Consider the following 20,315-nt stretch of genomic DNA (forward strand, 5'->3'; position numbering starts at 1 on the left):
AGGGCCCTGGCCTTCTATATTGACCGCACAAAGCACTTTAGAAAGACGACGCAACTCTTCGTTGCAGTGGCCGACCGAATGAAAGGCTCACCGGTCTCCTCCCAACGCCTATCCTCCTGGATTACGTCTTGCATCCGGACTTGCTATGACCTGGCAGGTGTCTCAGCACCCCACCTCACCGCTCACTCCACGAGGGCCCAAGCCTCCTCGACTGCTTTCCTGGCACATGTTCCGATACAGGACATTTGTAGAGCGGCGGTTTGGTCATCAGTCCACACGTTTACAGCTCACTATGCACTAGTGCAACAGTCCAGGGACGATGCTGCATTCGGTTCAGCGGTTTTGCACACAGCAATGTCTCACTCCGACCCCACCACCTAAGTTGGGCTTGGGAGTCACCTAATGGAATGGATATGAGCAAGCACTCGAAGAAGAAAAGACGGTTACTCACCGTTGTAACTGTTGTTCTTCGAGATGTGTTGCTCATATCCATTCCAAACCCGCCCCCCGTCCCCACTGTCGGAGTAGCCGGCAAGAAGGAACTGAGGGGGCGCCGGGTCGGCTGGGGTATATATTCAGCGCCATGAAGGCGCCACTCTAGGGGGCTCCACAGCCGACCCGCCGGTGTTGCTAGGGTAAAAATCTTCCGACGATCGTGCACGCGGCGCGCGCACACCTAATGGAATGGATATGAGCAACACATCTCGAAGAACAACAGTTACAACGGTGAGTAACCGTCTTTTATTAATGATATTTTGACCTTCTCATGCTAGGATCTCAAAGTGCTTTCCAATCACTCACTAATTAGGACCTCAGCATACGTGGAATCCCTGTAAATTTTATTATCCTCATGTCAACAGATCAGGAAACTGAGGAACAGAGAGGGTAAGTGACTCGCCCAAGGTCACAGTAACTCAGTGGCATACAAGCCAGGAGTCCTTGTAATGATAGCATCTGAAGTCAGAGGACATTCGACCCCTACCAAATGAAAGTGGTATAGACTTGTGCAACCCTGACCCATGTTATGTAATCGGGGCCAGGAAACAGAGACCAATCCCTTTCCAGCGCTTCTGAGAATCATACTTTTAGTCCAGGTGGGACATTCAGCCCCCAACTCTAGCCACAAGATACAACTGCCATGTTTCTTCTAATATTGTTGTGAGGAAAGAGAAAATGCGCGGTGGTTTGGGCTGCAGAAAGCAAGACGAATATAACTGCATTAAAGTTGGACCCATTACCCCACGCCACATGTTAATTAATGGTTTCAACGCTTAGCTTCGATCACTTACAGAGAAATATTTCCTCCTGGATATCCAGGGGCTGTACGACATATGCCACCACCGTGCCCTGAGGAATCTCCATAGTCTTCTTTTTAATGCTCTCGCCCTGCCCCTGTGGAGTCAAACACAGACACAGGACTCCGGTAAGATTCCTATAAGGCAGGTCAATAAATCCTCAAGTGGGTACTTGACAAGCACTGATTCTTGGCAGAGTCTATGCGGGAAAGGGGGCAATTCTCCAGCTCCTTCATCCGAAACAGGCTTTTGCTTATTTATGGCTTTTAGACAGGGTTGCTTTGGAGCAAGTTTGTCAGGAGGAAGGAACAAGCTGCAGGAAATAGCCTTCTGTTACGTGCCTGATTTCAGCAGAGCAAAATGCCCTGTAAACCTAGTCTCTTCTCTTCCCCCTTCCCCTCCCTCTCTTGAAATCTTTGTGTGACTTTAAGTGTTGGCGAAAGTATGGCCAGTGGATAGCTCAAGAGCCTTGGACATGATGGGCACCAGCAGCATCCCGGGCTGTGCTTCCACACTGCCCCCTGCTGGTGTGCCTCAAACCTCACCTATTGAGACAGTCCCTTGGAATGAGAGGAGTTCTCATTCAAGCCATGGACTTATCTTTGGAGTCTGCCTGTAAGTGGGCCAGTTAGAACCAATCGTGGTGTTGGTTTTCACAATACCTGTCCATTGAGAACTGGAGTGAGAAGCCTGCCTTCCTTTCCCCCACAATCACGTCTTTTCCCACTCCATGAGGCCTGGTGTGGCTGTTGCTGCATTCGTATCTACTGCACAGCCCTGGTTCTGTGACCTTCAGAGACCTTTAATTGGCCAGAGGAGACATGAGGTGCCAAGCAGCACTCCCAGACTGGGCAGCAAGATACCACAATGGGAAATTAAACCAGAATCTCATGCATGATGGCCATACAGAACACAGCCACCAATGGCAGTGAGTGCCAATGTTGTACTGACACCCGCCCATGAAGTTTTTCTACGGCTGTGTCACTTCTGTGCAATATGTGCTTCAGTGTGTGGGGTGTGGATGACACCAGCCGCCACTTCCTCCACGCTGCTAGTGAGTGGCTAACGGAAGAGGCTGTTCCTGGAAATGAACACCTCTGGCGGGCACATAGAATTAGAAGGAAGATACATTTATTTTTACTGTTGATTTCATTTGTATATTTCACTAATTCAGTGCTCCAGGTGCCTTCCTAGGTGATCCCAGTATCATGCTCTTTGCAAGCTGGTAGGAACACAGATGTTAATACAATGGCTCCAACCACAGCTGAGTCGGAGATCCGATTGAAATGACACAGTACAAATGCACAAACCTGTATTTCACCTATTTCCCCTGCTGTGATCATGACTTTGCCTCCTCCCTGGCTCCTCTCCTCAATGAGCAATGGTTCCTTTATCTCAAAAGCCTCAGTCACGACATACAGCTTTATCCTATGGGATCCTGAGAACCTCTTTATGAACTTGTGCGACGTGTCAATTTTCCTGCAGAGGACACAGAGTAACGATGAGAACATCATCTGCTCTTACTACAAAAGGTTTTAGCCCTTGTGCTTCAGGGCATCTGCCAAATACTAACTGCATCTGGTTAGGAAAAAAACAATTGTGAGCAAGTTGTTCCTAGTGTAGCAGGAGGAAATCTTTACACCTTAATGCTCTATTTTAGAAACATACATGGGCCTAGGCACTCAGACACTATGGTGACGAACAATAATGAATGTATTTACCCTGATGAAATCCCTGTGAGGCAGAGAAGTGCTATTATCCCCATTTTACAGATGGGGAACTGAAGCCCAGAGAGGCTAAATGAGTTGACCAAGGTCACACAGGATGCCTTTGGTAAAGCAGTAAATTGAGCCCAGGCCTCTGCAGTTCTAGTGCACAGTTTAACCACAAGGCCTTCCTTCCTACCTGCACAGCCCTGCAGGATTCCCAGGGCCACAGGGACTGGGAGTGCTGTGCTCAGTCCTTGTTGGAGAGGAAATGTCATAAGTCACTCCACAGAGAACACTCTGGCCAGGGAGGAATTTGTTTCACCTGCCAGAGCGTTGCTGAGCTCCAGCCAGAGGTTTACCTTCCTCAGCTAGCAGGATGGTTTCTGTGATGCGGGGTATCCAGGGGCTAGGAATGGGATTAAATGCTGTGCACTGTTGTATTCATGTTGGGATATATGGGCCCAGAAGGTTTAAGGTGTTAACATGACCTAGTCACTGTCCAACATTAAACAGTTTTAAACCAGGTTTGGGGTTTGGTAATATAGAGACTTCCGCATGCTTATTACCATGGCAAAAGCAATATTAACTTTTTAGAAACTTTTATTAAAGACACAGAAAAAAGGAAAAATAGGTAAAGCATTTGAAATGTAAAGTATTAAGGAAGGCTTTCATTTCAACAGTTTCCCTTATTCCCTTTTCCTTTGTCTGGAGAGAATTTTTGGAAGGAAATCCCTCCTACTTTCAGTCTTTTAGATGGTATTCAATAGCCTAATAATGGTCTTGTTTGAGGGGAAAAGAGAAGAAGAGTTTAAATGGGCTGGTGTTGTTGTTGGTGCTGTTGTCAAAGTCCGGTCATGTTTCCTAAAAGAAAGACAAAACACTCACAAGACAGGAGAGAAAACAACAGCAAAGATAGAAAATGCCACTTCTGCCTCTGGTGTTGACTTTTATTTGCACTCTTCCTGCTGAAGAAACACAGGTGTGGAACATGATTTTATTAGCCACTCCGAGACCTGGCAAACATATACCAACCTCGGCCTGTTTGGGGCATTGCTTTTAACTACCTCGTTCATCGCAGGTTTACAGCAGCGTTGCAGAATATGCAGTCTAGGCTGGCTAAGCCAGGCTCTTAATAGACAGAAGGGAAAAGGAGAGAGAGAGAGAGAGAGAAGAAAAGAAATAAGATGGGGAGGGAAAAGAACACCAGGGTCCGGGGAGGGAGGATAACCAAGTCTCACATCCCAGGTGGCGTTGGGATTTATCATCTGGGTCCCTCTCTCTGGCCCAGTCTGGTTGGGACGTCTCTTGAGATTAGGACAATAAAGTCCCAAAGATGTCACAGTGGATCCTGGGATCCCAGGAGATGGTGGAGGTGACAACCATGATGGTAAAGCTCACTTCTTCTGTCCACCCGTCTCCCAGACAGCAGTTGTGAAACATCTTTTGATTTTCCCCCAAAGTCTTTTAAGGACCCCAAAATGGGAGTGGTGGGTGGAATAGCACCTCACACTCATTATTTCATTCATAATTAGGCCTAATTTTTGACACACCCATTTTGGTTTATTGATTTCTGGTCTCACACTTCCCTTATTTATCAGGTTTAATATTTGCATACTCCTTGAATTATATTAGTAGGCCATTTTGTTTGTAATAATTCAGTCTGTCTGTCTCCCTTTTGTATCTTTCCCATCAACATTTGTTGCAACAGGTCATTGTGACATTTTATAAACTTTCACTCACTTTTTACCGTTGAGCTCACAATTAGTCAGTTTGCAAGTCCATTATTGCAACAGTGCCTGGCTGTGGGAAGTAGATCTCAAGGCTGCAAAGGCAAGTCACTCCCAGAAAAGGTAAAATAAAAATCCATACTCACCACTGCCCTTTTTTAACCATGTAGGCTTTTCTCACGGTTATCTGAGAGACAGAGAATGAACTCTTCCATGAGCCACCAGAGTCCACCGCAGTGGGCTGTAACTTAAGGCTGATCTTTACTCCTACTTTCTGGTCTGTGGTCTCGGAGTATCGTAACGGAGCATCATATTTCACCTCTTGGGAAACAAACTTAATCAGGTTTAATTTATTGCAGAAACTCTTGTTTGTACTTGTTCCTTTAAGATTTACCTCATGCTCTCACTGGTGGCTTTCCACGAACCCTCAGTATACCCAACAAAACCACTGCTTTCTTAGATGGCTGGAAACTAGTCTCTCCCAAGGAAGTTGGAGTCGACCCAGTGTACACTGCAGGTGAGCACCAAAATCCAGGCAGGGATTTGTGAGTGACCTGTGAGGTCTAGTGGTCAGTCAGGTCATAAGACTGAAGAGCTCGGATCTCCTGAGTTCTAATCCAGGCTGTGAGATTAACCCATCATGTGATCTTGTGCTTGTTTCCTTGTGGCTTAGTTTACCCATCAGAGGAAACAATATAAAAAATAATTACCTAGTGTACCTCCAAGGAGGGTTGCGATGGCTTAATGAATGACTGTTTGTAAAGCACTTGGGATCCTTGAATGGAAGATGCTATAGAGGGGCACAGTTATTAGTTGCAGGGCCGCCCGGGTGGGGGCAAGTGGGGCAATTTGCCCGGGGTCCCACAGGGGCCCCCATGAGAATATAGTATTGCAACTTTTTTTTACGGAAGGGCCCCCGAAATTGCTTTGCCCCAGGCCCCCTGAATCCTCTGGGCAGCCCTGATTAGTTGACCCTTTCCCAAAATAACTGGTGATCACTCGGCAGCCCTTTACGTCTGAATTCAAGTCATACCTGCATCCATAGCTGTTCCTTCTTTGAATACGTCTGTAAGTTTGTAGGAGGTGGCGAGATATTTTCTGGGTGGCCAAGGCAGCCTGGACTGTTTCTTCATGACCAAAGAGAAGGGTCTGTAACTATCGGCACTAGCCAAGCTGGATATAGGAATGAACCTCCTGTCAGAGTCCAGCTCTTTTGTGAGCTGCTTGGCCGCTCTAGCAAACATTTCCAGCCACTTGTAGCCAAATCTGGTTAAAGATGGGACAGAAGGAGGAAGCTGATGGGTTAACAATGGACCGTCTGTTGAAGGTAAATTATTGGAATACATAAAGTTAACATAATAATCCTGCTCATCTCTTATGATCTGTAGATTGTAAAGCACTTTACAAAGGAGGCTACTATTAGTTATTGTCTGTATTATGGCAGGACCTAAAGGCATCAGCGGTGATCAAGACTCCATTGTGCTAGGCACTGTACATACATATAGTAAGAGACAGTCCCTGCCCAAGGAGTTTACATTCTAAATAGATAATATAATCAATACATTACCTCGCTCACAGGAGTGTTCTGAAGGTTATTTAATGTCTACATAGTAGTTTGTAATCTTTGTCTGACAGGCTCAATATAAATGTGATCTATTATTATTATCATTGTTATTACTTACATTCCATAGGAAGAGCTTCTGAAATCATAGAATCATAAAAGATTAGGGTTGGAAGAGACCTCAGGAGGTCATCTAGTCCAACCCCTACTCAAAGCAGGACCAACCCCAACTAAATCATCCCAGCCAGGGCTTTGTCAAGCCGGGCCTTAAAAACCTCTAAAGAAGGAGATTCCACCACCTCCCTAGGGAACCCATTCCAGTGCTTCACCACCCTCCTAGTGAAACAGTGTTTCCTAATATCCAACCTAGACCTCCCCAACTGCAACTTGAGACCATAGCCCCTTGTTCTGTCATCTGCCACCACTGAGAACAGCCGAGCTCCATCCTCTTTGGAACCCCCTTTCAGGTAGTTGCTTAACTGCAGCCTTAAAGAAAACCCACCAAATATAATGAGAGTTGTTAACACTGCTGTTTGAAGAGCAATACGTGACACATGATTTCCTATGGAAATTTGAGTTCAGGCTGGACTACCTATACAAGAGATGTATATCGTGGTCTTGTCGGAGTCCATAGTTGATTTTCTTTTTTGTCCTCCTCCTGCAAATTAACTATTTCCTGCAAAATGTGGCATGTCTTGCAGTGCCTGCTCAGGAGAAGCCCGGGACTGGAATAGGTTGGAATAAGCAGGTGGTGCTGCAGATCGGGACCAAGGCACACTGATACAGGAGCAGGGCCAGAGCTGGAATAGCAAGGGGCTGCAGGTCAGGATTGAGATGCATTGATAGGGCTGTATGTAGGGGGTCCAGGACTGGAATAGCAAGGAAGAGGTAGGTCAGGAAGGATTGAGGAGCACCAGCAGAGAGCTGTGCAGAGAGCCCAGGACTGGAATAGTAGGGTGGAGTGTGGGAAGGAATCAGGACTGAGATGCATTGGCAGATGTGGATGAGAGTCCCAGGACTGAAAACACAGATATTGAAAATGGGAATGAAAAGGAGATTTCTGTCAGCATGTTTAAAAAAACTGACGTACCTGGACTCTCACGCCTCACCTGTATGTGGAGAAAGTTCCCAACGGTCTTAACTGTGAGGAGACGTGTGATGGCACCAGACTGTACAATACGTTCCCACCAGCGAACTTCTGCCACTGAAATTGAAATCACCAAGCAGACTTGCTTTAAGTTCTAGGCTGTGCTTCCCCACAAAGGGAAGTAGTTTACTGGCACTGGATTCCTTCACTTGTTATTTTCTCCACATGACTGTAGCCTTTTATTTAAAGTGAATTTTGTAATATGGTATTGCACCACTGTGGGGTCAGCTCTGGTCACTGTAGTTTCAAGCTTAACAGAGTGAAAAAGTCACCTCTGCTGCTTGCTTTAGATGTAGAGTCTGTAAGAACACATAAAGAGCAAGGGTAGTGACCACACATATATTCACAAGTACAAGGTATCTGTTTTACAAGTTTTATTAAAGTTACAATTAAAGTTATGATTACCCAATGTCATGGAAAAAGTCACCCACGCATTGTTTTTAGTTCACAGACTCAAGCCTGAGACCAGTTTATTGCAATACATACCAAAGCGTTGGGGTAGCAGTCCGAAAACTACCCACACCTAGCACAGCACGCAGGCTGCCTTTATTCCGTCAAACTGCAAGCATAGTACAAAGAATACGTCATTTATGCAAAAATAAGAGAAGGGGTCTGTCCTTCTTTCCCGGTAGCTTCCTCATTATTTACGAGAATTGGGTTCCTATTGGGTGGGGGGTTTTCTCATAGACTCATAGACTTTAAGGTCAGAAGGGACCATTATGATCATCTGGTCTGACCCCCTGCATGCTGCAGGCCATAAAACCGTCCCTACCCCTTCCCTGGACTCTGCTGTTGAAGTCCCCAATCCTGTTTTTGGTGACTTCAATCGGCAGAAACCCTCCTGCTAGAGATCCCTGCCCTATGCTGCGGAGGAAGGCGAAAAACCTCCAGAGGCTCAGCCAATCTGCCCTGGAGGAAAATTCCTTCCCGACCCCAAATATGGCGATCAGTAAGACCCCGAGCATATAGGCAAGAGTCTCCAGCCTGACCCCTGTCAGCCATTATTCAATTTACCTACCATTTCTTGGTGGTTTTCTGACATGGGTGGTACTTGGCACCAGTTAGAGTGTTGTTCTTGTCGATGTACATATTGTTTTTTCCGGGGTTTTATGGTTAAGGGCATAGGGGTTTATTACAGGACGCCCAAAGATGATATATGATTGGCTGGTTAGCAGATAGCTGGAACTATAGGAGAAGCTGGCCTTTACTAGAAGCAATTTCTTCATATAAGCCGTTATTATGTTTCTTCAACACGCGATTAACATGTTTATCATCAACAAGCGGTTATCATGTTGCTAAGGCCTTCCCCTCCCTCCTCTGGTCACAGCCATGACCGTATTTGGCAGGGAATTGTACATCTTAGTTTTGTTCAGGTTCTGGCCTGTACTGTTCTATGTAAAGGCCGTCTGTATAGTCAGCTTCTGTCAGCGGGCCTGAATTTGGGCCTTCGGTGTTACTTTGGTTGTCATAAAGAAGGCCACCTAGTTCTTTTTCCCCACACCAAGCATATCGAAAGTCTATACAAACCTATGCACAAGTTGCAAATATAGTTATACTTACATCCTTAACAACAGTGTTGGGTCTGATGGGTCTCTGATGGATTGATCATCAGTAGAGGGATGGTTCTTGCTGGAGGCTCCCATAAGGAGCTCAATTTTCCTGCTCTGGGCATCCCCTTTTATAATGTAATTCTGACTATACCTCATTAACATTTATGCACAATGTACACCCTGCATGGGCATGTGTTAGAAAAATGTGATTACAGGGTATCTTACTCTAACTGTTAATTTTTCATAATATCACGCATTCGTACATCATCTTTTCATGTAATCTTAGGGCATTGGGTTATTCTTTGGTCACTTACTTATGTCAGCATTTCTTAGCTCTAAGGCCTAAAATAGCTAAGCTAAAATCTTGCAGGCCTCAGCCTACAGGCCTTGCGTGTCAACCTTACTCACTTTCACTTAGATACCTAATACATGATTATCCTTCTAACTACTGATCAGTTTTATACTTCTATAATCCTACAACTTAACTCTATTTAGCATACAATGATTATATATAACATAACATGTTAGCTAATTATAACATCACACAATAAATGAACAATAAACCAAAATCATTGGCTACACGACTCAGAAACTTAGCAAATTTCCGTTGGAACTCCACAATTGGGTTAAGGGTTTGGAGGGGAGTTTTGGTGATTGTCTGCAAAGATGAGGAGAGGACAGAGTAGTTAAATAGACATGGGGAGTAATGGACAGGAAACTGGGTACGAGAAATGGATAAGACTGTTCTTAAGTCAAATATCTTTTTAGTAACACCACTATCCTAGGTAATAAATCCCATTTATAGGATCTGGATTATTTTATTTTTCCATGAATGAGCTAGTACGGTTGTTCTTTTATATAGACAACCAATGGTACTGTGAATAAATCAGGGTCCCTTTAATTGAAGACAGTGTAAAATCAAACAAGTCTATTTGCTTTCCAACAGGAGACAATGACCTAAGGTTCTAAGCACTGGAACAATAGATTAGGTGCAGCTCACAGGATTTCCTAGGGGTTGGCAGTGTTACCTTCAGTAGGGGAAAGTTACAGCACCCCCTGCACTAAGTGAAAGAGACCAGGGTATGTCAAAAAGGTTCAACTCCTTCCCTGCTTGAGACTGAATTAAACTGGTTGTTAGCTAGCAAATTCCAACAGGGAATTCACCTGTGCAGAGTCCACGGTGTCTGACCAGGAGCATGTTGTTTCAAAGCTAATTACCCAGCAAATAGCTTGTTGGTCCAAGATTCTGTGCCATCCATTGCTATGGGTGCCAGAAGACCCAGAGAGGGAGAAGGGGAGCTCATAGACCTTTCCTCTCTAAGGCTCCATCTCCACCTCCAAGTGGGGCAGGGCAGTGATGACAGATGGGTGCCTTCACATACACACATCCCCCTCCTTCCACAGCTGATCCCTAAAAGGGCAGAGGAAAGTGCCTGAGAGGCTAACTTGTGTAGACAAGAAGGGAAACAACCACCATCTGTCTGGGAGTGTACCATCTGCAGGAGTGCAGCCGTCAAAACAAGTCACGTCATGGTCTGGAGCAAGCCATGTGATAAAGGAGGCTAATTTCCCATGAATGGGAGCTGTTGTTCCACATAAAGTCATGAGTTTTACCCTTTGTGGGACCAGGAAAGGTCACCTGCAAACTGCAGTAGAGATGACAATGGATCTGCCACCAGCAACAATACCTTCTTCTACTGTAAGCTCTAGTATAATGCCCTATGTTCGCTTAAGATGCTTGCCCATTACTGGCAGCCAAAGGTCTTTCCAGCCCTGCACTGGGTCACTGCAGGGGTCAGGAAAGAATTTTTGCTCCCATGTGTAGACACCTCCAAATTATGAAATCCCAGGGAGGGAGGGAGTACAGTGGTACAATGTCTGTTCTTTAGCCGGCTGCTGGCCTCATGCATCCTTTGGTACTAAATCTGACAAATTGGTTATGCTTTGGTGCACAGAACAATAGGATCTAGTGAGTAGAGCATGGAACTGTGCACCAGGACTCCTGTGTTCTTTTACTCTTTGTGCAATTGATGGGTCTCTTGGATAAGTCTCAGCTTTAGTTTACAAGTGTTATAAAGCACATCTCATGAGAATTAATGTTTGCAAAATAGGCCTGGAGATGGAAGTTTCCCTGTAATGTAAAGACAACAGTTTATTAGCTACTTATCTGTTCCTCCAAGGGGCCTCTGAACTATGCCCCTGCTTTGTTTTACTGCTGCTCTGTAGCAAAAAAAAAAAAAAAAAAGCAATGCTTATCAAACAGAAACAAGATAAAATATGGATTGCTCAGCCAAAGAGCTACCAAAGGGGCATGTTATAACTATGTGTGGGTATATGAAAGGTGTAGGCAATAAGGAGAAAGGGGAATTGTTTAGAGTGCTATGAGGGGGATGTCGGAGAATAACATAGTTCTCACTCTTTTAGTTGGGTACAACAAAGTCAGATACTTTATTCTCTCCCTATCAATTGCATAGAGGGAGAGAGTGCCCTAGGACACAGGGTCTCCCCCTCCTAGGCAGGTCTCTCAACAGGTAAACAATTACAGCAAGCATTTATACCTTTTGTTACAGACAATGAAAAGCAACAGCTGCATTTTGTTTATACATAGGTCATTCTGATATCTTGTTTTTCTCACTTATGTAGACTCTTAGTCTACATTCCATATTATCTACACAAGGTCGCAACAACTTCTCACACAGTTCTTTCCCACTCACTTCACACAATTCTCGCTTCTACAAATCTCGCGTTATTAGGGTTACAGTTAGCCTGACTCTTACTAACAAACTGTCATGCATTGCAATCCCCTTCCTGTCAGTTCTTTCTCTGCTTCCACAGGGAGAAGGGGTTGCAACCAAGAACAATGAATTGAAACTGGGGGGGGGACCCAACAAAACTATTGATGGAAGTTAAAGGAAAATTAACTTATTAACAAATGGACATGTGAGTGTCTTTGGTTATGGTGCAGTTCTGTAGATTCTTCTGCAAAATTCCCTCTCCAGAGCTCTGACAGAACGGGGAGGGTTCTCAGATGACGAGTGTCCAAATAAAGAAAGCAGTCACGCAATGGAGCCTGGAAGAACAGTTCTTTTGTGTGGCGCAATTTCTCCCGCCACCTGCTGACTTCTCTGCAGCCCTTGATGGGGGTAGCAAAGTTGCAGACCAATATGGTTCAATTAGGTCCATTGAGTGAGATTTTTAAAGATATTTAAGCACCTAAAATTTGGTCCCTACTGGGATTTTCAAAAGCATGTCAGTTAGGGTTACCATATTTGAAGATTGAAAAAAGAGGACACTCCACGGGGCCCTGGCCCTGCCCCAACTCCACCCCCTCCCCTGAGTGCCCCGCATTCCCCTCCTCTCTCCCAGCCACACGAAACAGCTGCACCAATTCTAGAGTCGGGCACTCCACTAGTGTAGACTCCCATGACTTTAATGAAGCTGCTCAGTTTACACCAGTGGAGGATCTGCCCCGTTGCTCAGTTTTCAGGAGCCGTCAGGACACGCAGCTCACACTGGCCACATAGGTGTGTCAGTGGCTGGGAACAGAACCCCAGATTCTGGTTTCTAGTAGCTTGGTCTAACAAGAGACCACACCTTCCTCCCTTCCATGGCAGCAGTTAGATCATCTTAAGCCACTATGAACTTATAGAAGATGACTGCACATTGTAATAATTTGCCCTCTGCCTCAGGTCTTACAACACACATGGCAGGTTATAGTCATCCAAAAACTGCTATACCCTACTGCTTCAGCATGCAGTGAATTTAGTACTTCTGAATGATAGCTGATTGAAAGCCATAAAATCTGGAGTCCTCTATTTATGCACTGAAGAAGTACAGCTTGGGCAGCAGCAACGTCCACTTCCCCTTCTCAGTTCCGCTGGTATGACTCAGTCCTGACCTAGAGGGACCATCTCTCAGGATGACAGGGGATTTCAAACTCCATGGTCTGTTTAGTCCTTAACCTCTCTGTTGAGCCTGCCAAGAAAGGAACTAATTAGTGCTGACTGTGGTGTGATGTTACTTACATGGTAAGCTCTTTGAGGCAGGGACTGTCCTAATGCTGTATCTACAGCTGGTGATTTTGTTGACATATGCTGTTTCATTGAAAGGGAAACATTTCATGGAGACAGGAGCAAGGTAGAGAAACTCCATAGTCTGGTGCTTAGATAGAACACTGCCCTGTGATGTGGGAAACCCAGGTTCAAGTTCCTTCTCTTCCTGATTTAGTGTGATCTGGGATAAAAAATTAACTCTGAATAAGGCAAAAGCATTGTCTTGAACCTGGAGCTCTCTCAGGCCATCCTGGTGCCATATTCACAGGTTTCAGCCTAAAAATGGACAATACTAGTGACCTGAACCAGAGACCAAAGGGTGAAAGGCTCCTTAGTTCAACACCAACCCTGTTTCTCTGATACTGGGCACAGTCAGTCACATCGGAGGGGGACGGGTGGAGGCAGCGTATAGCACCCCCATACAGTGAAGGTGTAGGTCTGTATAATAGTAGAAGTACCTCTCTGCTCTCTTACTGTACACAGAGCACAGCTGAAATGCTAAGGACTGTTTAATATCTTTGGTAATGGTATTGATCTCCCATCCTTTTAAAAAGGGACTGGAAGCTTAATCTGATCTGTAAGAGTGTCTCTTATTATTTACTTTGCCAAAGAAGCGGATTAGATATCAAGAGGAACCAAAGATACTACAGAAGCATGCGTTTGCACTGCAGGATAAATGCACATCCACTTACCATTAGCCATAAATGTGTTTTTAAAAGAACAATTCCCAAGAACTCTCCAGGAGATTTTGGTTTAAAGAAATGAGACAACAGCAATAAATAAAGGGGAACTCAGTGATACAGTGAACTGGCTTTTAACCTGTGGAGACCCTAGTTCAGATCATCAACAATCTTTTCACCTAAACTCCACCTGCAGAATCTTTATTACATGTTCTACCGTATGAGGCAAATTTTCACAGCCTAGGTTGGATCTGTGGAGCTAGGAGAAAAATGAATTTTGACTTATAAGCTGAGCAAACATGAGCTGGAAAAGTCACTGAGAAAAAATAAATGAGAAACTCCATGATGGTGCTCCCAGACACCTCAGCTCTGTGCAGCTGAAGAGCCAAGCTGCCCGAGCGCTACCGGCTTCACGGTTTGCCAGGCAGCCCCCATACCTCCAGATCCTGTGCCCCCAGCCGGGCGCTTCCCCTCCCGGGCTCCGGCTGCTGCTGCGCTGGGGAAGCGCCCGGCCGGGGGCGCAGGGTCTGGAGGTCTGGGGGCTGCCCGGCAAACCATGAAGCCGGTAGCGCTCGGGCAGCTCGGCTCTTCAGCTGCACAGAGCTGAGGTGTCTCGGAGCAGCAGCAGCCGCTGCCGCTGGGGGGAATCTGCCTGCAGCTCGCAGCCTGCTGGAGCCCGCTCTAAGATAAGCCTGGGACTGGGGCAGGGATGCTGGCAAAGCTGGGAGTATTTTCCTGGACATGTTCGGCTTTTTGGAAATTCCCCCCGGACGGGGATTTGAGGACCAAAAAGCCGGGCATGTCCGGGAAAAACCAGATGTATAGTAACCCTAATGTCAGGGCCTAACTCCCATTGATTGCAATGTGAATTAGGTACCTAGGAGCTTTGAATATCCCATTATGTGGCTATCTTCATATCTTTCAAAATCTGCCCCATTTTCCTTCTCCAGCCTTTGTATACCGATCAGATGCAGTCATAGAATATCAGCGTTGGAAGGGACCTCAGGTGATCATCTAGTCCAACCCATTGCTCAAAGCAGGACAAATACCCAGACAGTTGTTTTTTTTTCACCCCAGTTCCCAAAATGGCCCCCCTCAAGGATTGAGCTCACAACCCTGGGTTTAGCAGGCCAATGCCAAACCACTGAGCTATCCCACCACCCCATGCAATGCATTGGGCACATGTGGCTGAAACCAGAATGAATCCTCTATGTATACGAATTGCAAAGGGGGAAAACAAATGGTTTCCTGGACCTATAGTTAACAGTTCTGAACAGATGTCATAGCTAGAGCTATGCACGGTACAGAGGAACTGATGGTGATAGCTGGCATGCTCACTTTCTGAGAGGGGAATATCAATGACTGTAAACCTTACAGCCGCCTCCCTGGGGTCCGGCAGTGCCTGTGGGCACCAGTCTGAGAGAAGAATTGCTTAGAGACAAAGTCATTGATAGAAGTCACTGAAGAAAGAAGCCAGATTTTATATATATGTACATACTCTGTCTGTGGGTAGTTCAGAGGCCACTGCATGGATGAGCATAGTATAAGTGTTTAGAGGCAAAGAGAGGGAGAAAGCATCACAGAGACTGGCTCCCCTCTGTGGGCCAATGCTCACTTGTATCCAGCTTCAGAAGACGCACCTCAGTCCCATTAAAAATGGGGATCCCAGTTCCCCCTTCTGTAGCCCAATAGTTCTGCTGTGAACATCATCACTGCAGTGATAGTTGCTAGGGCACTAACAACAATAAATAAACAAACAAGCATGCCACTGTGTGGTGTTAACACATGGGAGAGTCCCCCCAAGCTATGTCCCCTCCAGGGTATAGAATTTATTCGGTCCAGTTGTTGTAGGCCAACTACAATTAGAACAAATTAAACAAATGCTGCTGATCTGGCTGGCTCACCTTCCCACCCCCTGCTTCTGCAAGAACTGCCTATCTAATTTCAAACCTCTAAGTGACCTGAATTATTCTGATCCTGTGCATGGTCTCCTGTCTGCAGAAACTTAACTGCTGTGTGTTCATTAATTCAAAGCTAAGGTAGGGTTACCACAAGGTGACAACCTGGGATTAGGGGATCTTATTTCTAAAAGCTCCATCCTCTTAACAGAAAGCAGAATGCCAACAATGATCCAGAAAAGTAGGGTAGGTAGGGTTTTTGGGCCAGGGAGCAGGGCTCTACCAGCATGAAGGATAGGGGTATTTGCATTCTCTAAATGTCATGAGGACTACCCCAAAGGAAACTAACCAGCTTTTCCGGCCAATGATGTTAAAGTTATGTTATCAGCTTTGTGGGAGGCATTGGAAACAGACAGAGGCAATGTTTTCTAAGTAGGGCGACCAGACAACAAATGTGAAAAATCGAGACGGGGGTGGGGGGTAATAGGAGCCTATATAAGAAAAAGACCCCAAAATCAGGACTGTCCCTATAAAATCGGGACATCTTGTCACCCTATTTCTAAGGGAGGATTTGAAATCGCCACCATTGCTGTCTGCCTGTTGCTCAGTCTGGCTGTAGAGATTGTCTCCAGTTATTTTAATCTTATACACTGTTAAACTGAGTTTATCGATGATTCGGAAGGGTCCAATTCATCAGTTACACAGCCCATGTTCTGGTGATTTATACAACAACATTATAAATAACATTACTTGGTTTTTAACTTTCCAAGTATTCTCTCTCTGGTTTTTGTTCAAGTTTTACAAGACTCCCTGGAAACTAAATGCAAAATGGTACCGTGAAATGCGTGCCAATGATAATGTCCAAAAGCTGTTTACTGATGTCAAGGACAGTAAACCACACAGCCTTTGGATCAAAGGACTTGATTAGATTTGGCATTCTGGCCACTGTAGGGGCACAAGTGGGTGTGACCTGATTCAGGCGTCTATAATTTATTGTGAAATGCCAAGAACCATTTGGTTTCTTTACAGGCCAAATAGGAGAATTGGCAGTGGAAGTACATTTACGCAGCACTCCCTATGTCAATAAAGACTTGATAGTCTTTTCTATGTATGAGTTTGCTTGTTCTGGGTAAGGATATTGTTTTGGGGCTGATATATCTCCTCCTTTTACAACAATAATGACTGCCATACATTAGAAAAGGCATCTACATGCTTGTGAAGTAACGCCTGTAACTCAGGTTGGTCTGCGTGATTAGCCACTATTTTGTTTAAATCATACCCCTCAAGTTCAGAGTCCTCCACTGGAGATACCATGCCACACTTAGGCATGATTACTGTTGAGTCATCCTTTGCCTGTTCTACAGTAACACACAACAATTGGTCACCCAAATCAAGAACACATCCCTGTTTGTATAGGAAATCCGTTTCAATAGGCAATTCCTTGGCTTTGCTAATTTTATCAATACAAAGGTATGAACCTTTCTTAGATGACCTATCTGTACTTCAATGGGTACAGATTGGGAAGTGTGGTAACAACCCGATTACTTGCAAAAGTTGCAAGTGCTTTGAGGATCTAGGATCCTTAACATGGATAATACTAATTGCTGCCCCAGTATCTATAATAAAATTCCTGTGGCGGCTCCCTACCACTGCAGATACTGTGGGTCTCCCTCTTGCATCGCTGCCTAAAGGGGCTATGACTAATACTTGGGGCCTATTGGCATTATGCCAAGTAATTTGTAGAGTATGCAGACAAATATCTAAGGATTTTCCTTCTAACTCTCCCGAGGCTGTCCACTAGAGAGAAGGAAATGGGTCAACTGAGGCCACTGGGTGGTTCAAGGGTGCCAGGCCTTGACCTTCCATCATTAGCTCATTCATACGGGCTCGGAGTTTCCGAATATCCCATCATTGAGGCTTAAGCATCTGCTTAAACGTCATTACAACTGAGTCCTCATCTTTGACTTGGGTCTCTGCAGACGTGAATTGTTCTGTGCAGCATCTGAAAAGAAAGGAACACGGTCCCGGGCTCCTATCTGGGATTCAAACGCATAACCCCTGTTGAGGGGCACACCCACTCAAAGGTCCAGGGTTACTACGTGGGTTAGGGTTATTTTGCCAACGATGGTACCTAGGGAATTTAGGAACACCTTGGCCTAACCCTGGGGGTTCCTCAACCCTCACAGTGGGATTAGCTCGTGGTTCCTGAAGTATTGCAACAGGAATACCCCTGGGGGGTGTAGAGGGTAAACGAAATTTTAGGGACCTAGGGAATGTTAATGATTGCCCAAATGTTAATAAATGTCCACCCAAAGGGGCTGGATCTCCTGATCTATATGATGCCATGTAACCCTTGGTTGTTGTATCTCTGTTGTAACCTAGAGATTACTACATCACAGGCACTAGCTACCCATGTCACTTGTGACACCACATTTTTTAGTCCCTGAACAATTACATTTTCTAAAGGCACTCCATCTTTACTATCGGGGCGGACACTAACAGGGGAGAGGATATTTCTCCCCTTTTGCTCTGCTCCACCTCCTGTGGTGCCACCCTGAGACTTCCTTTCTACCGGCAGACTGCTGGTAGCTTCTGCACTGCTAACTTCCTCTTTTGACTTTCCCGGTGGGTCCTCAGACCCAATCTTCAACTTGGCTCCTAAAGGTACTGTATCAGCCTGAGCTAACTCTCTTGCCCTACTTCTAGTAATTGGCCCTGCAGATTTTTTTTATCTCCGTCGGTTCCACCATGCGAATAGGAATGGGAACCGATTCTTTATCCTCCTTTAACACATCTTTTTCAACTTTCTAATTCTTTTTAACAGCCGACCACTGTCTGATTTAGAGCCGTCCAGCGATTTTAAGCTGGCATCCAAAGTTTGCTGGGTTTTCCTGAGTAACTAATTTTTTTTTATTTAATTGCTTTCCCAACAAACTATAAGCTACGAGCAGACATTTAACAACTATTTTCTTCACCAGTTTAGCCTCTCTTTTTTTTCTGCTTCGTTTCTACATTAAATACATCATTTACAAAACTGCATGGGTTACAATGCTTAGATATCATCTGGCTATTCCTTAGCTGTTCTAAATTCCCTCCATGTTCCTGAATGTCTTTTCTGGCAAAGTTTTCTAAAGCCAGACTGCGAGCAACTCCAACAGACTCTACTCTTGCCCTTGCTCCACTCACCTTAACACATAACATAGAACTCATTTGAAGTCTAACACTTCACTAGCTTATGTAATAAACTATCATGAACACTTTGTTGCTTTGCTTTGTAACTGAAGGCGTCCCTTCACAGAAACAACAGGAAATAATACCCCAAACTGGTTTTCCACCCAGTTCAATAAGTCCCAAGTAAATGATAGAGGGGTTGGGGGCACTATACTGGTGGTGGTAGAAGGTTTTATATATATATATATATATACACACACACATACACAAGCAAGTTCTGGCTGCTAGTTTTAAATTAAATGAATAGAAGAAGGGTTTATTAAAATATGGACAGATCTTCTGAATTTGGGCCTCCATCTTCCAAAGGTCAGGCAGGGACTGAGAATGCTGCTGTCTGTATATGGTAAGTCTACACTGCAAAAAAAAAAAAAAAAAAAAAACCACAGAAGCAAATTGCCAGGCTGGGACAACTGACTCAGGTTTGCTCTTTGAGGCTAAAAATTGCAGTATAGCCATTCCCACGCTACTCACTGGCTTTCAGAACCCAGCTCCAGCATAGTACAAGTCTACACTGCTCTTTTTAGCCTTGTAGCATGAGTCCTGGGAGCCCAAGTCAGTTAACCTGGTGTGGCAGAGTGCTGAGACCTGACGGGTGGGTTCACCCTCTGATCAGGGTAGCCTCAATTAGTTCTTCCAGGGAGGGCTGATTGAATAATTAGGTAATCAGAAGGAGAGGATGGGGAGGTAATGAACTAATTAGCCCTCAGCTGGCTAACCTGATAAAAACCAGGAAGGCAGTATTATGGGGGAGGACAGGGCTAGCTGAGACTAGAATGAAAGAGCTTCCTAAGGGAGATCTCTTTTCTACCAGGGCCCTAGTAAAAAGGGGGTGAAAGATACATGGATGTAAAACTGTGATGTTGCACTATACTGGTGGTGGTAGAAGGGTTTAGAATAAAATACAAACTGAACTCTTAAAAAAAAAAAGTGGGTCTGAGCAGTCTCTGGGGCAACTGAGAACAGGGACAGAGCATTGCCTGGTCAAACCCAGGCTCTGAGACTCTGGGTTATTTTGGAGGGTTTTTTTTTTGTTGTGTAGACATACCCATAGTCCAGTATTCTGCATTAAACAGTTCTTCAGGTCCCAAATACACCAGGTCAGTTGGGCTGGATCCAAATGTCATTGAAGCAGATGAAAAGACTCCCATTGACTTTGTTTCTGGTCATTATGAGTGGGGGGGAAGCTCCTTCCTCAATTCCCACAGCAGGCTATCAGCTTATACCGTGCAGCATACGCTGTGGAATAACCACTGGGCATGTATAAATGCTATTAAGCTCTCTCTGGTTCTTCCCAGCTTCCACTATATCCTTACTGTTTATCCCACACACCCAAAACACAATCCTCTACAGCAGCATTAACTCACAGGGTCACTTTTGAATGGGAAAGTTCCTGGAATCTTGTATTCAGTCAGGGCGCTTCAGTGCCAAACAGAACGTTGACCAAAAAAAATGGAAGGAGTTCAGA

The 20,315-nt window shown here is 45.1% G+C and overlaps 1 protein-coding gene across 1 annotated transcript in view; it reads right to left on the reverse strand.

The window, feature by feature from the left end:
* LOC117869436 (gasdermin-D-like) overlaps window positions 1-7,596 on the reverse strand; it is a 17,625-nt gene extending 10,029 nt beyond the window's left edge. Inside the window, exons 1-5 of the mRNA XM_034756274.1 lie at window positions 7,402-7,596; window positions 5,765-5,997; window positions 4,878-5,052; window positions 2,606-2,774; window positions 1,290-1,392 (exon numbers count right to left, since the gene is read on the reverse strand). Of these exons, the coding sequence (XP_034612165.1) occupies window positions 1,290-1,392; window positions 2,606-2,774; window positions 4,878-5,052; window positions 5,765-5,975 (658 nt within the window). The 5' untranslated portion in view covers window positions 5,976-5,997; window positions 7,402-7,596. The remainder of the gene's footprint in view (window positions 1-1,289; window positions 1,393-2,605; window positions 2,775-4,877; window positions 5,053-5,764; window positions 5,998-7,401) is intronic.
* Window positions 7,597-20,315: the final 12,719 nt, after the last annotated feature.

The sequence above is a fragment of the Trachemys scripta genome, chromosome 23 (genome assembly GCF_013100865.1).
Source record: "Trachemys scripta elegans isolate TJP31775 chromosome 23, CAS_Tse_1.0, whole genome shotgun sequence".
Taxonomy (NCBI): Eukaryota; Metazoa; Chordata; order Testudines; family Emydidae; genus Trachemys; species Trachemys scripta.